Source organism: Opisthorchis viverrini, assembly GCF_000715545.1.
Source record: "Opisthorchis viverrini unplaced genomic scaffold opera_v5_711, whole genome shotgun sequence".
NCBI classification, from domain to species: domain Eukaryota; kingdom Metazoa; phylum Platyhelminthes; class Trematoda; order Opisthorchiida; family Opisthorchiidae; genus Opisthorchis; species Opisthorchis viverrini.
This window is the reverse complement of record NW_008752359.1, coordinates 5,544-19,610: the sequence shown is the minus strand read 5'-3', so window position 1 is coordinate 19,610 and position 14,067 is coordinate 5,544. Positions and strand designations below refer to the sequence as shown.

Below are 14,067 nucleotides of genomic sequence, written 5' to 3'. Positions count from 1 at the left end.
TCAGGAAGCAGCTACTATTATTTACATACAGTACAAAATGATGCATTTTTCTGAAAATTGAGCTACCAATATTCCTTTTATTGCAAGACTGTGGGTCCGGTTTCGAGAAGCACTAGGGAGCTTACCTGACTTTCGGAGCAACAGACGTCGCTTCTTTATGGAAAGAAGTTGGAGAAAATAACACTCAATCAGACCACACAACTGTGATTCCATTTCTTCATCGCAGATGTGTGGGCTCTCGGGGTTCGTTTCAGGCAATCTCAGGTTGGAAAGAGAAGAAATACGGCCAGACGTTTCTTCAAATAAGGGAAGTGGTTGCCTATCAGGATGGGCTCCATCATAACCGCTGACAAGAGACGTTCCCTGCAGCCTGTGAAAAAGACGCTTGCAAAGCAGGTCAGGAGCTGATTTAATACGGAACGTAAGGTAGGAAAGCTGTTCTGATGTGAGAGAGATTTTTCCGCTTTCGAATTTTCTGAGGAGAGCCAAATATCGTTCAAACTGTCGGACATGTTGGTGGTCAGCAACCGTAAACTCCTCGAACGCAGAATGTGTCTGTGCCATACCAAGCGTGGAGCCACCTTGACTTGGGACACAAACAAAGCCTTGTAACCGTTCGAAGTAAAACACTTCAACTTTCTCAAACCGGACACGGCGAACTTTGCATAAGCTTGGTTGTGATTCTGCGATCGGTTGATCTGATGGTGATACACTAGTCACGCCCAACGATTGTCCGGCATTTTCTAGAGTTTGAACAGCACTTCCAACTTCTTCAACAGGTTCCATCTATCCAGACGACCATGGATAAATAATGTTCAACGAATGCGGAGTTAGCGGTCACACAGTTATGCGAACCAAACACTCACCGTGAAAATCGAACACTCATTGGTCAATATAGGTTCGATTCATACATTCACGGATTGATACACGGGAACGAGGCTTTCGCCCAAGTTTCCGCGGTCGATTTCGTTCTCGTCGTTCAGCAGCTGCTGTTCACCTGAAAGACACGAGCGAAAAAAGGGTGTGGCACTGCTCGGCAAGTTCTCAGCGCGGAGCATTAAGGTTGCCCGCACGAGGACTCGCATAAAAAAGCGCCAAATAGTGTTCTGAACTGGGTACTAGATGTAGCGAGGACAACCGTCAGAAGAAGATTAGTCCATTCAACTACCACCAAAATAAGAAAGATGTTGCCCCAAAAGGGCGCGCGATCCTATTTTTGGAATCTTCTAACCATATCTCCGCCGTGTGTGAGCTGGGTCAACAGTGAAAAACCTCTTGGAAAAAACTTCATCAAACAGGATATAAGTGAGTATTAGGTCTCCCTGGTGGCAACGATACTTCAGGCAAAGAGGTTAAGCGCCGCAAGAGGCGTTTCATAGTCCACGGATTTAAGGCCGGAAAACCGTCTAACGCGCTCAATGAGAGTCACGTCCTCCTTGCTTCCTCAGTAGACAACTCGGCTTGCATATTCGAAAAGCGGTCTGACGTAGCCCCCATAGAGGATTTGCAAGTCCATGTGATTAATATCGAAGAAGGTGCTCCGAATCGCCTCTAGAGCGTCAAATGAGGTGTGAGCCGATTTCTCACGGTGCAGTGAGAAGGGCATGTTAGAATAGGGCCAGATACGCAAATCCTTTTTGTCATCCGTCCAATGTCAACATGCGCGACGAAGGCTTCTCTGAATTCCCAGTGAATGGCATATGGGTGCACTTTTCATCATTCAGAGAAAGGTGTTAGTCCGACGACCGCTGTTTTGCAGCGTCTACATCCACTTGGAGGACACTGGCATTTGGACTCAAGGATTTCAAGTCGTCCACAGAAAGTAGACATGGGCTTGCAAGAACATCTGGAACGTCGTTGAAGTATATCAGAAACAGCAGTGGTCCCAGAACGGAGCCTTGAGGAACTCCAATGGAAACTGGCGTTTGCGAAGCGTAGGCCAAGCCTACTTTCAATTGGATAGGAACACCGCAATTCAGCGTAGAATTTTCTCTCGAAACCCATAAGACTCGAATTTGTGAAGAAGCGGGACGTGTGGGACTCAATCGAATATTCTTGAGAGTTCGAGAAATATGGCATCCTTATGCGGACTCGTTCATCTATCGCAGGGCTAAGAGAGCAACGGTAAACCAACCGAAAGAGAATCGGACTCGCGTGGTTAGATTTGAATCCACATTGCATCGCAAAAAACTGCAGGAATGACATCAGAGAGGACGATCTGGATGGGCATGACCACGTGTGGGTATAAAGCGAATCCCACTAGCCCCCTCATTAAGAGTCAGCTCGGAAAACAGGATAGCCGTCCACCGACATCTCCGCGTCACGGAAAGCTGGTGTGAGCCAGGTCTCTGTGAGTGCGATTATGGGCGGCTGTTCACAGCGTACCGACTGTTAAGTGTGGCAAAATTTGTTAAAAAGGATGAGCGGTTTGTACACAAGCGTTTGAACACTTTCTCTGACGCCTTCGAAGGTGAGAAGCCGAGAGGTGTTCAACCGTAAGTTATCAGATTTAAAAATTTTATGTCGGGTTTAAGTCCGAAGGTCCGAAGGGGCCCCTGCAGCATACTTTTCGGCTCGCTACCTTGGTGATTTTGGTGGCTGCTTCTCACTAGCAGGGATTATTTGCCCCCGCAAGAGCCCGGTTTGTACGGCCCGTTTACTTTTCTGGGACGTAGTTTTTCAATCAGGAGTGAAGATCTCGATTGCTGCCACTCGCAGCTCGTTCAATATCGTGTTTCAGTCGACTGATTTTGTTGTTTTTCAAGGATTTAAGGCAACCATGTGTTGGCTTAGTTTCCTGGGCATTTTCACACTGTTTGGTTGATAAGGCATCTCTGTAAGGCCGTGAGCACTGGGGAACAGCACCAAGAAGACTTGTTTTTAATGGCTTGTTTTTGCAAAGGGCTGCAGTTTGAAGCTAGCTAGAAGCTTTCGGATTTGGCGAAGTTTATGGGGTTGGATTGATCACAGGCTTTTTTCCTTTCCAGTTTTTGTGGACTCCACAAATGCTCTCGATCAGCGTGGCCAGTTGGGTGTACGAAGGATTTTTTCGCTCGTGATTGTCGAAACAGTAGATTTGGCTGTTGCGGTCATGAGCGACGGCTGTGTCCACAATCGGGGAGGCCAATTTTTCTGGAGCGGAGCTGGAGGCTTGCATATTCACATTCTCAGAATTCCTTGATGTCAATATAAATGCTTATAGTTCAGTTGTTGGTAGACTTCTCTGCTTGTCTCCTCACATTTGACTTAATCATGCTCGGAACTTGTGACTTATGTGTGAAGTTTACTTGTGCACTTTTATTGTCTGCTACGTGAATACGCACTACGAACCGTGGACGCTGCGTTAACACGAAGCTTGCCTCCTGTTGAGCATCGCCGCCTTTGGTGACCGAGGGGCCTATGTTGGTTGAGTAAAAGCTGCAAGCTGGAGCCGCGATCGGTTGCGTTGGCGCGCATTTAATAGTGCAACAGGCTGTTTTTGTCATCAGTACACCGATATAGTTTGGGTCCGTTGAACTTGGGCTGAGGTTGAGCGTGCTTTACGCCTCCCCTCTAAGACTTCCGTCGCCCGGTTTTCACGCCACTTGAGGCTGATTCTCGGATATATGTTCGATTATTCGGTGAGTATTTTGAGTGCTAACGCCCCCTTCGGAGTCTGTAAGGTAGACGGAGAAGTTGAGGTGACTAGTAGTCCAATGATTTTCTCGTTTTCCTTCCTACGTGATCACCAATTCATCCGGTTAATCTTTGTGAGAACATTGCGATGCAGCGTATGTAACAGTTCCGTTGGCAGGACTTTCCTGCAAAACTAACCCCAGATAGACTGCTTGCTGCTCCTTATGCGCCTGTCCGCTAAGGACACCGTTGGCGGTCTTGAGTACCGCATCGGAGAGCTGGGTTAACTTCCTTTTAGCCAGCGGAACCGAGGTGGATAGCGATGGTGCTTGTTTAGAGGATGAAGTTTATCATCGACTTTCGTCCAAGACACAAGTTTCTTTGTGTTCATTCCTCGAGAACTTTAAAAAGAAGACCCAGTTTGGCGTAAAGTACCCTAATTACAACATAACATTTACACTAGTCTTTTTATCCAGCAATTGGAATTGGTTTCATTTTTAGTAGCCATATTTTAAGTTGCAAAATGCATGGGACCCTTAAGGTTTAGGAAGTTGGTGCGGGCAAACGAGTCAGCTTATATAGCCCTCCTGCTAACCCGTACATGCCTAGCAGGTGTGAGAATGCAAACCACGTCTTAAAATTGATGGACACCCATCCCGCCATTGATGGCCGTAGAAATCACCTTGTATTTGTCTGGCTGATGATTGAAACCGAAAGCATCGGAGGAACTAAGTTTAAACTGGCAGAGATTTTCACGCATAGCTAATGATAGAGTTGGTATTTCAACAAAATTACACATGTTCCCACTGTAAACGGATTAAACGACAAGAGAATTCCTTCAAAAATCTGCACGAGCGAAAAACGAAACCCACTTCAATCGTAACAGTGGTGACAGATATTTACAAAGTTGCACATTGGTAAACGATTGGTGCTCTGGGCAGGCTTCCCACACTGAATCCACCCATTTCGTCCGGCGGCTTTTGTTTACCTGAAATGCGCGAGCAAAACAGGCAGCAGAACTCCCGCCGTCCTTCTTGTGGTTACGGTAGTAGTTTGCCAGCCTCAGACTGCGTACAAATGAGCTAAAGTAATTTGACTGGACAGGGCGTTCTAACTAAAAGAGGAGGGTTATTGCATGTTCCAAGTAATCAAAATGTGAGAGTCATTCGCTGAAAGTGTGCACTCTGATCATGGAAATCTTGTCAAATTTCTGCTGGTTAAACCTCATCGGCAAAAGTTTTGTAGACAACGCAAAAGCGTCAGGTAAGCCTGGAGAGGGCGATATCCTGGGAAGAACAGCTCAAATTTTTCCATACCTCCTTCATAGCCGATGGATTAAGGAGCCGCAACCAACAAAACAGCAGCTCGTTGGACGCTCGCGACGATGATTAGCTCTCTCTGGCTTCTTGAGTGGGCAGCATGTCTGACGTATGGTTCATTGTGTATCTGGAAGTCTTTGCCAGTAATGCGGAATAAAGTTCACAAACCTGCCATAAGAATGGCGACTGCTTTGGAGCCTATTTGTCGTAATTAAGCAACAGCGATATGTTTCAGGGTAGCGGGACCACCTAGTCCACTTTGGGAACCAGCATCAAAATGCCACGTTATCCATTCTGAACATTCACGACGAAGGCGTTTTGTGGGCCTCACACGAAAGTCATTAAGATGCACTCTTCGCAATTCAGAGGAATGTACCATTTGGGTGACCACTTTTTGACGCCAAAGTGCGTTGTAACTGTGCTCGCGTCGGAACAACAAATGGTGAATCTATTAGCAACGAACAGACGGAGACATTTCGTGGCATCAAAATGATCGCTAACGTATGCAAGAAGAAAAGTGGTCTAAAGGATCAGCCTTGAGGAATGGCATAATCACTCATCATGAAAGGGATAAATCAAGACTTGGATTAAAAGTACTGGCAGCAGCCGTTTAGTGTGCCCTAAAGCGCGTAAAACCCACGCCACTGCTAGTTCCTGGTTAACTACATTGGCATCTGAAATAGTATTTTTGATAGGCATTGAAACATTGCGCATCAACATAACTTTTAGAAGTCTGTAGATAACTTCCCTAATTGAGAAACTACAGCCGCCACAGGAAAAATTTTGCTGCCACTTGATCTTCATTATGACTTGTGTCCAAATCGCCCCTGAGTTTGACAGTTTCAGTCATTGAACAAAAAAACTAAAACGGAATTGGTAAATAAAAACCGGACACTTTTTGCACCTTGACACGACTTTGACTTTCTAGAAGAACAAGTATCCTGCTTCATCACAGCGTGCCCGGCTACTGGACTGGCTTCTTTTCAAGGCAACTTATACCACGTAATTCCAGCTGGGTCCTCGCCCTTAACCAATCTATCCGCTCTACCCAATGAGAGGTGCATCGTTTCGCTCAGCCCCAGCGAACATAAACCAAACAAAATTCAGAGTTCCTCATTCTTGTAAACGCAGTATACGCCACACAACCCATCGAGAACACGCACACATTAAATTGCGTTACGCATCTGCTTGGCTTGGTAGCCACACCCCATCATCAATTGGCCATAGTTCACACGCTCCGGGCATCTTCGTTCTGTTCTTATTGCCCCATTGGCAGCTACCGCGTCATGTGTCTTCTCCGCGACCTGCCTTTTCCAGCGACCCGTTCAAACTGAATGAGCTGTTTACCAGCCCGGCTTCCTCCTACCGGAAACATATCCGGCAGCTGGAGTTCCTCATTGATGCACAAGCCGCAATTTTGAATCCAGGAAATCCATTAAAGATCACTGTTGTTTTCCGTTTGCCCGTGCTTGAATGGACCCGTCCCGGTTGTCATTTAACAAGCAGCACTATAAACTACTCATGTCTAAATGACCTTCCGTCTACCACAAAATTTTGTTGAAATATACACAGATGGGATAGCTTAAACATACCCTGCAACATCAACGGCTTGTGATGCCGTGCAAAGCTGTGTCTGTCTCTCGTCATAATTCGGATCCACTGCACCTAAAAACATAAAATTCGCCAGAGTGAACACAGTGATATGCGTATGATGCGTTTTCTAACATTATGCCACCGGCATAAAAGTCCAGCGCCCAAAAGCTTTCATTTCTCCTTGCGCTACATGTTATTTGAAAATGATAGCCTCGCTGTGAGGACTGATGAACGCGTCTCTTGTATTCACCTCACCCCCCAGGTTATAGTATTTACGGACCCATGTAAAAAATTCCGGATAACCTAGTTCATCATCTCGGAAGTCCCTGTGTTTGATTTTCCTAGCCGCATCTCACTACTTGCTTGTGCCGTTTTGCTCTAGGTCTCTTGTGCTGTAATAACAAATACGTGCAGACTCAATCTATGCTGGGTCACTAGTCTACCAAGTTATAATCTGCCATCGTTCGGCCATTTTTTCCACCCCCTTATTGTAGTAAACATAAAGTTTTTCTCCGTATAAATGCACTATATCCTGTCCGATGTCTTCTCGGTTTCACCAGCATTTACTGATCTGATTCCATTCTCGCATGTTCCCAAGATTCAACCCTCGACAATACCTGCATCGAGCGCCCTGTTTGGCTGTTGTCCACTCGACCTTACCTGTGATTTACATCCACAAGAATCATCAACCGAACCAGAAAAATACCTGTGATCTTACATCAGCTTCGATCTATCTCTGCGAATTTCCTTGTCCAAGACGAAAAAATCCCACGCCTCAAAGGATTGCACATCCCAGTCAATTGATCTCAAACATGACATCCGCGGCCGGGTTGTCCGAAAGACCAAGGTATGTCAGCACAAGAATGCACGGCACTGCCATACGCAGTTCAATATCACATCCCCAACTTGACCACTCGTACACTTGCCTGTAACCTCTCCCACCCGTTTCGCTATCTACAACTATGTACAACCATTTTACATGGTGCTAGCAGCCTACAGGATACGTTAATCCTAGTCTTCGGATTTAGCCATTTCTTTGGACCTTAGTCTGCACTCCTCTCAAAGTCAATGATTTTCGGTACAGTTCGCATTCCGGCTTTCAAGGAACTTTTACACCAAACGCTACTACAATAGTTACACCAGAAAATCTCTACATTTCCACTGTACGACATGATTCTGTGCTAAGTTATCCGCATTTATTGATACTTCTACTCCACTTGTGCTCTTTGTGACCCTGGCCATGGTCCCAACAGTCCAAGTAACGAGGCCTCAGCGATGGTTTTAGGTTTTAGTCCAAATCGACCGGCTAGATTAGCCTCTGCGTTGACGCAAAATGCCTTTTTCTTTGGATTCACGTGCGTGTGGGAAAAACGTTTAACGCCAAAACGTATTTTGTTACATATGTGCTTAGGCCAACAATCACCCCGAGCTGGCCTCATTTTTTCCGGAGTTCTATCAATTAATCTCCTTTCGGAATTTCTGGCACACATTGAACTTTGAAATCGGTCTGCCACGGCTATAGAATTGGTCTCACATTCATATGTTGAGAATTTGGTGGTTGTATCATTTTCCTTCTTCACGGTGTTTGAGAAGGTGCTAAATGGATACATGAAGTATAACTGTGTGGCTTTCTTGAGTTCATCCAGCGATCAAAGCACCAACGTTGTTTTGGTTACAAATGGGCGTACGAGAAATGCGGCACAGGACTGCAAGTTAAATTGAAAGTCAAGGAATCTGAAGAAGCTCGTAAGTTGAGCGGTTTTCTAATGAAAAACGGTACGCGGAGCACCGGATATCCAGTGCGGTTTTGTTTGAGGATGCCAGTGAACCATTTCACAGTCACCTTTTATTAGCTAAGTTCACTCAGCTGTCCGCTACGATCAACTTAGGTTCCGTGTTCCCAGTTCAGTAGACATCGTGGACCCCTAGCCGCATGTTCGCCGTGTATGCCAGCTAGGTTCGTTCAGCTGCCCGGCTTTGATTGAAGTCATGGTTTACCTGGCATATTTTGCAAATAACGGGACACTCAGCTGTTTAAGACAAAACTGCACTATTTTCCAGGGATTATAAATGCGGCTTCCACGATTTTATCTCGTAATATCATTTGTCGAGAAAAAATAATTTCAGGAGCGGCAATTCCACAAGTTTTGCATCCACAAGGAACACGCAGATTCTAGAGTATTTCAGCTGCAAAACTGCTTGAAAGTTTCGTCTGTTGTAACTGAATCAGTTTCTCCAATTCGCAATTTCTTATTACATTGGGCAACATATTCACAGTCAGTGCTGTTTATTGACCTTGAAAATTAGCTCACTTAAACAAATCACCATTGCGGGTAATTTCATACAAATCACTGTACAATAATATTCTACAATATGAAGCGAAAGCCCTGAAAATGCCGTAGCTTTCGAGAGATTAATTCCATTGCGCGAATATTAAGCGGCGCCGGATTACGCTAACTCGGCCGCTTCACCAGATCGGTCGCTCTGGTTCCCCCATTTTCGCAGTTGACGATTATTTGTTATATGTAGGTGTGAGAATCAAGTTTTGTACGTATATCGGAATAATCAGACGAACTAGAAATCCAGGATTCAGGCCAGCGCAACAAGTATCACGTATGTATTCGAATTGGCGTATATGTACATCCCGCGGAATATTAAAACAACAGAATATTGAATAGGGCAATAAATAGAGTATCAGTCATGTTCATCACAGTAGGGCAAGCTGCCTCTTGCTTTTCCGTCCCTCGTTGTGTTTTTGTCCGCTACTTTCAAATCCTAGCGATTTGATCGTCTTTCAGCTCCCCTAATTAAAATGCATTCTAGCTGCGCTTCGCTCTCTGTGCCCGATTAGGGGTGACCGCGTCTGTATCGGATAATGCCAACTGCTTATGACACTTTTTGCGCAATCTCCAGTACCAACAAATCCCATCGATCGTACTTTATTCTAACTGTAAAATTATGATCATGCCTGGTGGTATGCCACACACATGTTTGGAATAAGCTCTGTTATTTCACGCGAATAGATAAAAATGACCACGACCTGTGCCCCATCGCCGGTTTGGGTTTGCTATTGTCGATCTGCATCATTGATTCATCTAAAACGCACGGATGAAAAACGGGTGCAGCAATACTCTTTAACTTTTCAGCACAGAACAGCACGTTTTTCAGCGCGAGGACTCAAAACTTGTCTGGGCGTAAGGGTGACGCAAGGTGAAGCTCTAGCGAATTTTTCACCTCCGTTTTAGTCGACTGCTGGAGTGCTCACTGAAGTGGTTGCTGGGGGCGAGAGCTAATTTTGCACACTAATTCGTTTTTAGAAATATACGTATCCAACTCGAGGTGAAGCAGGCAGTATGTTTAATAGAAGGTAGGAAAATCTGAGTGAATTTCGGGATACTAACAATAACCTATATTCTTGTGTACAGGTAGTTCATCACTGAGTCCATACTCCGTTAACGGCCTCATGCGTATTCCTTATAAAAGCGGACGCCTGCGTTGTAAACATTTCGCATAGTTGCGTTTGTACACACACGTGAATTTATAGAGAATTTCTACAGCCAAGTTTGTTAGATGCGGCAGAGATTTCTAGTGCATTCAGGTGATCCTCGCCACCTGACTGACGATTTAATGACGAAAAATTTTCAATATTTATAGACCAGTCCTCATCACCAGAAATATGACTGCTATGAGGAGGGGCCCTTTGAATCATGAGCACATCTATCATCCCCTTGGAAAGTGAACGATTCCGGTTGAAGTCAAACAAAAATTGCTGGTATGACTCACATGGAATTGATGTTTTGGGGTAGTTTGGAAGTGTCGGAACTGTAAGCACACAGTCGTTTACATAGTGCCAAATAAGTTTCAAGGACACGAGAAGGTCGAAGACGTGTGAGATCGAAGACTCTTGAAGAATCCTAAAATAGTTCCGTTGACCGCCGATCTTTCAACAAAGGTATAATGTAGGCCAAATTTACAATACGTTTCTCAACAACAATTGAGGTGATAGTCGGTGGAACAGTGAAACTGTATTACGCTCGTATGTACGAGTGCTTACATCACAAGATTTACAAAGAATCAAAGTTCATGGTTCGTATTCGGGTTGATGAGAGCGGATTCATCAGATCGTTGTTTTTTTCACAAACATGTTTTGCGGGACCAAAAACTCCAATTTTAATAAAAAATGGGGCAGTTTCCAAGGTCATTTTGGTGAACATTTTGAATAAAATGCTTGAGCAGATAAGTTTGAATTGATAGCTTATGTGAACGCTCATTTCCGCATTGATCTGCCGCTGTGAGTAATGAGCACAACTGCTTACCTGAAACGATCAACCAAAGGCTTCAGCGAGGTGGTTCAAACGTAATTTAATTGATTTCTTCCCAACATGATTTGAAAGCAGAATGAAAGATATCGGTCTACTTGGACGTAATGGCGCCAAGCTCAGAACGATACAAAATAGTTTGATACTACTTGTATTGAGTGAAGGTATCCAACAAATGTGACTTGGTTTAAAACGTACCCAGACTAACCGCGAGTTTAATAAGTCGAGGAGAACAAACAAATGTGCATTTGTTTTTTCAGTTAATCTCATTGAGTATGCGTGTTATCCGATTTAGTTGAATATTTTTTCATCAAAGAGAAGGATATGGTAAACGCCACAAACTGAGATTAAATGCCTGAGTAATTCAAACTGAGCAGGCGACCATTACGGTGACCCAAATTTTAGCCCAACGAATTTTAGTTGGTCGCCGGGCTCGTCCTGTCGAAGTAAAGTCATAGAAAGGACGTTTGAAAAATTTTCAAGATGCAGAAGAGGTCTTCGTGGAGTTTTGCAATATTAGATAGTCGGGGTGACATAATCAGTGCATAGTAGTTAATTTTCTATCGTTTTTCTTTTGGACGTGCCGCCAACACAAACGAGACTGTGCAGCCGGATTGTCAAGCCAGGCCACCGAAAAATCACGCGTCTACCAGCATATGCGTGAACATTACGATAGTAATTATGTTGATAGCTATTGAAGAGGAAATAGTTTTTTTCGAAATCTCGCCAAACTAATAATTGTGATGGCGCAGGATGGGAAAACAATCAAATGAAGGTTGCTTGTACGGGTTTTACGATTGCCGGAGCGTTGAAGGCTTAGCAGCTCTGAAATAAGTAGCAACTTTGAGGAGGTTATTCAATTTAAAATATAAATGGTGTCTGGGCGATATATTTTGAGTTTTCAGGTGCTCTACCTGCATCCTACGAAAACACACCAGTAGAAATAAAGAGCGTCCTGGTTAGAATGTAACAACTTCGATCAGATTAGGACAGGCGACCCTTATGTAGGTCCAACCAGTTCATTCCCTCTTGTTGAAATGTTTGTGCGTTCTCTGTGCTGCCTTAGACATGTTCCTTAAGAATATCCGGTCAAGAGGATTTTTTCATGTCGCTCAGAAATGTGATAGACTTGTGTTCCCTGCACAGTTCTCACATGCCGACCAGCTTCCACTTTCGGCAAAATAATGCCCGGCAATGTTCCATTGGTGATGCGTTTCTTCCCGCTGAACTATTCACCAGTGCTGGAACAAATTCTCCCTACTTGGAAGACACATTGCTCATTTAGGACTTATATATCCGCTTTTCAAGGCTTCTTGTACTCGCCTGCCTGATTTTTTGACAGGTATGAGCAATCCACTGACATTGTGTTTGTTTGCTTGTCGCTTAAGCAATTGTTTACTTCTGAACGATATTCCGCACATACTACAACAAAGACCGGCAGTTTCAGCATACAATTTAGGCACTAGCGAGGCTTGATTGTTCTACTCTTCCGATCGAACAGCAGTGGAACATTCGTCCTTGGTTCTGTTTTTTGATTGCACCCTGTTTACAATTGATATTCAAAATTAAAAGAGGTGAATGAGTCCATTTCGATTCCACAAATTTCTTTCCCTAGCCTGTACTGCATTGGTGCGAATAGCACGCGATTACTCGAATATTGGGAAAGGGCCTGGAAATTTTGAACTGAGACCTCACGTTGTCAGTGCACTTCCCCGATTCCGAATATTTGAGAGGCACTTCACATCTACTTCATTCTTATTGGGAATTATGAACGGAGTGGTGGGCCTTCGGGCAGTCATCCAAATCGAGATATCACTAGACACCATACTACTGGCGATTTTGCGGTAGCTGAGAGTGAACTAAATAGAAGGTTTTCAATCAATTTGAAAAGGTGTGTAACCGATTGAGAAGTCATCGTTTGAGAAGAGGTTTGTTAAAAAAAAAAGAGGTTCTTTTTTTTTATTGCCTGATGAAGCTTTTGTGTCAAAAGCGAGACGTTGCCCAAATAAAAACTACCGATTGTTTATCAAACTCTTCTGAAACGATATATAGAATGTTATTCAATGTGAATCGATTTGACCTATCCTTATTTCATATTTTCAGGACACCATGAGCATCGACATAAACGGCGTTTTTTCTCTGTCTGAAATATTTCTGATGGCACAAATCAGAAACCGCACTTTATGTTTACGTCGACGACGTTGGAAACATGTATTGAAATTAGATTTGTTTGTCGTCGTGACGGTGAAATCAAGATGGTTCTGTGATGAGCACGCACATTTACTTGAATGGAAGTTGTTTGCACCGGTAAAATTCCCTCAAATGGAATCTCCATACTTAAGGCACTCACACGGAGGCCATTTGGAACATCAGCCTTCATTAGCGATCCGCCCCGCTTACTTTATTGCAACGGACTCACGTGTGATGAGAAGTCACTTACGTGATTTATGAAGAGAAACGCAAAATATGTGTCCAGAACCAGTGAAACATTTCACGTTCAATTCTAGTGACGAGGGCCCAAAATTTAGCATGTTGCTAACGTTCGGGCCACCGTTGTATCTCACGGGTCAAGTCACTCACGTGGTCGAACGGAACAGAGTGAGGTTGCGCTCCAGGCTTATAACGACCCACGTGGTCCAGGGCATGAGTTACCATAATTGTTGACTGGTCTGCCATTTCAACCTGGTTCCAGCTGACACCTGGGTATTTGATTCCAACGCCGTTCCCACCTAACCGACTGAATCTCCGCTGCTGCAGACACATCAAGTTGGGCGCCTCCATGCTTCACTGGAATTTTCTAAAGCGACGCTCCCGCAAGTCGTTGATGAAGCTGAACTTCTGCTTTCAAACTATACTTGCAATTTGGGATAATTATTCCATTTGTGACGGCAATACTGTTCGCTCAAACAAACCAAATGCAGCACAAGTGTGGTTCCCATGCGTAACCCTGACACACCTCAGCCTAGACAACAGTAAGAGCAATCAAGAAGGATAATGATTGAAGGGATGGATAAGTTTTGCTGAGGTTATTTTACATAGTTCCCTCTAAACCAAGGCCATTACACACAGCCTGGTTGCAATGTTCACACCATGATTTTGTGATGGAACCAGCAAACGCATGGAGACATTCAGTCATCCCAATATTGTCTGTTAACAATAACATCAAAATTGGTCAATCAAGCTCAACGAAACAAAGATTTTACCCTGCGTGTATTTCAACG

The 14,067-nt window shown here is 44.2% G+C and overlaps 2 protein-coding genes across 2 annotated transcripts in view; both read right to left on the bottom strand.

Moving 5' to 3' along the window:
- Nucleotides 1-872, bottom strand: part of T265_11992 (hypothetical protein) — a gene marked incomplete at both ends in the record, with an annotated part of 25,314 nt that extends 24,442 nt beyond the window's left edge. Inside the window, one exon of the mRNA XM_009178862.1 lies at nt 126-872. Within this exon, the coding sequence (XP_009177126.1) occupies nt 126-786 (661 nt within the window). The remainder of the gene's footprint in view (nt 1-125) is intronic.
- A 12,509-nt stretch (nt 873-13,381) lies between these two features.
- T265_11991 (hypothetical protein) lies at nt 13,382-13,627 on the bottom strand (the record flags this gene model as incomplete). Its single annotated transcript, XM_009178861.1, has 1 exon — nt 13,382-13,627. One exon carries the CDS (start codon nt 13,625-13,627, stop codon nt 13,382-13,384), a length of 246 nt encoding a protein of 81 aa, XP_009177125.1.
- Nucleotides 13,628-14,067: the final 440 nt, after the last annotated feature.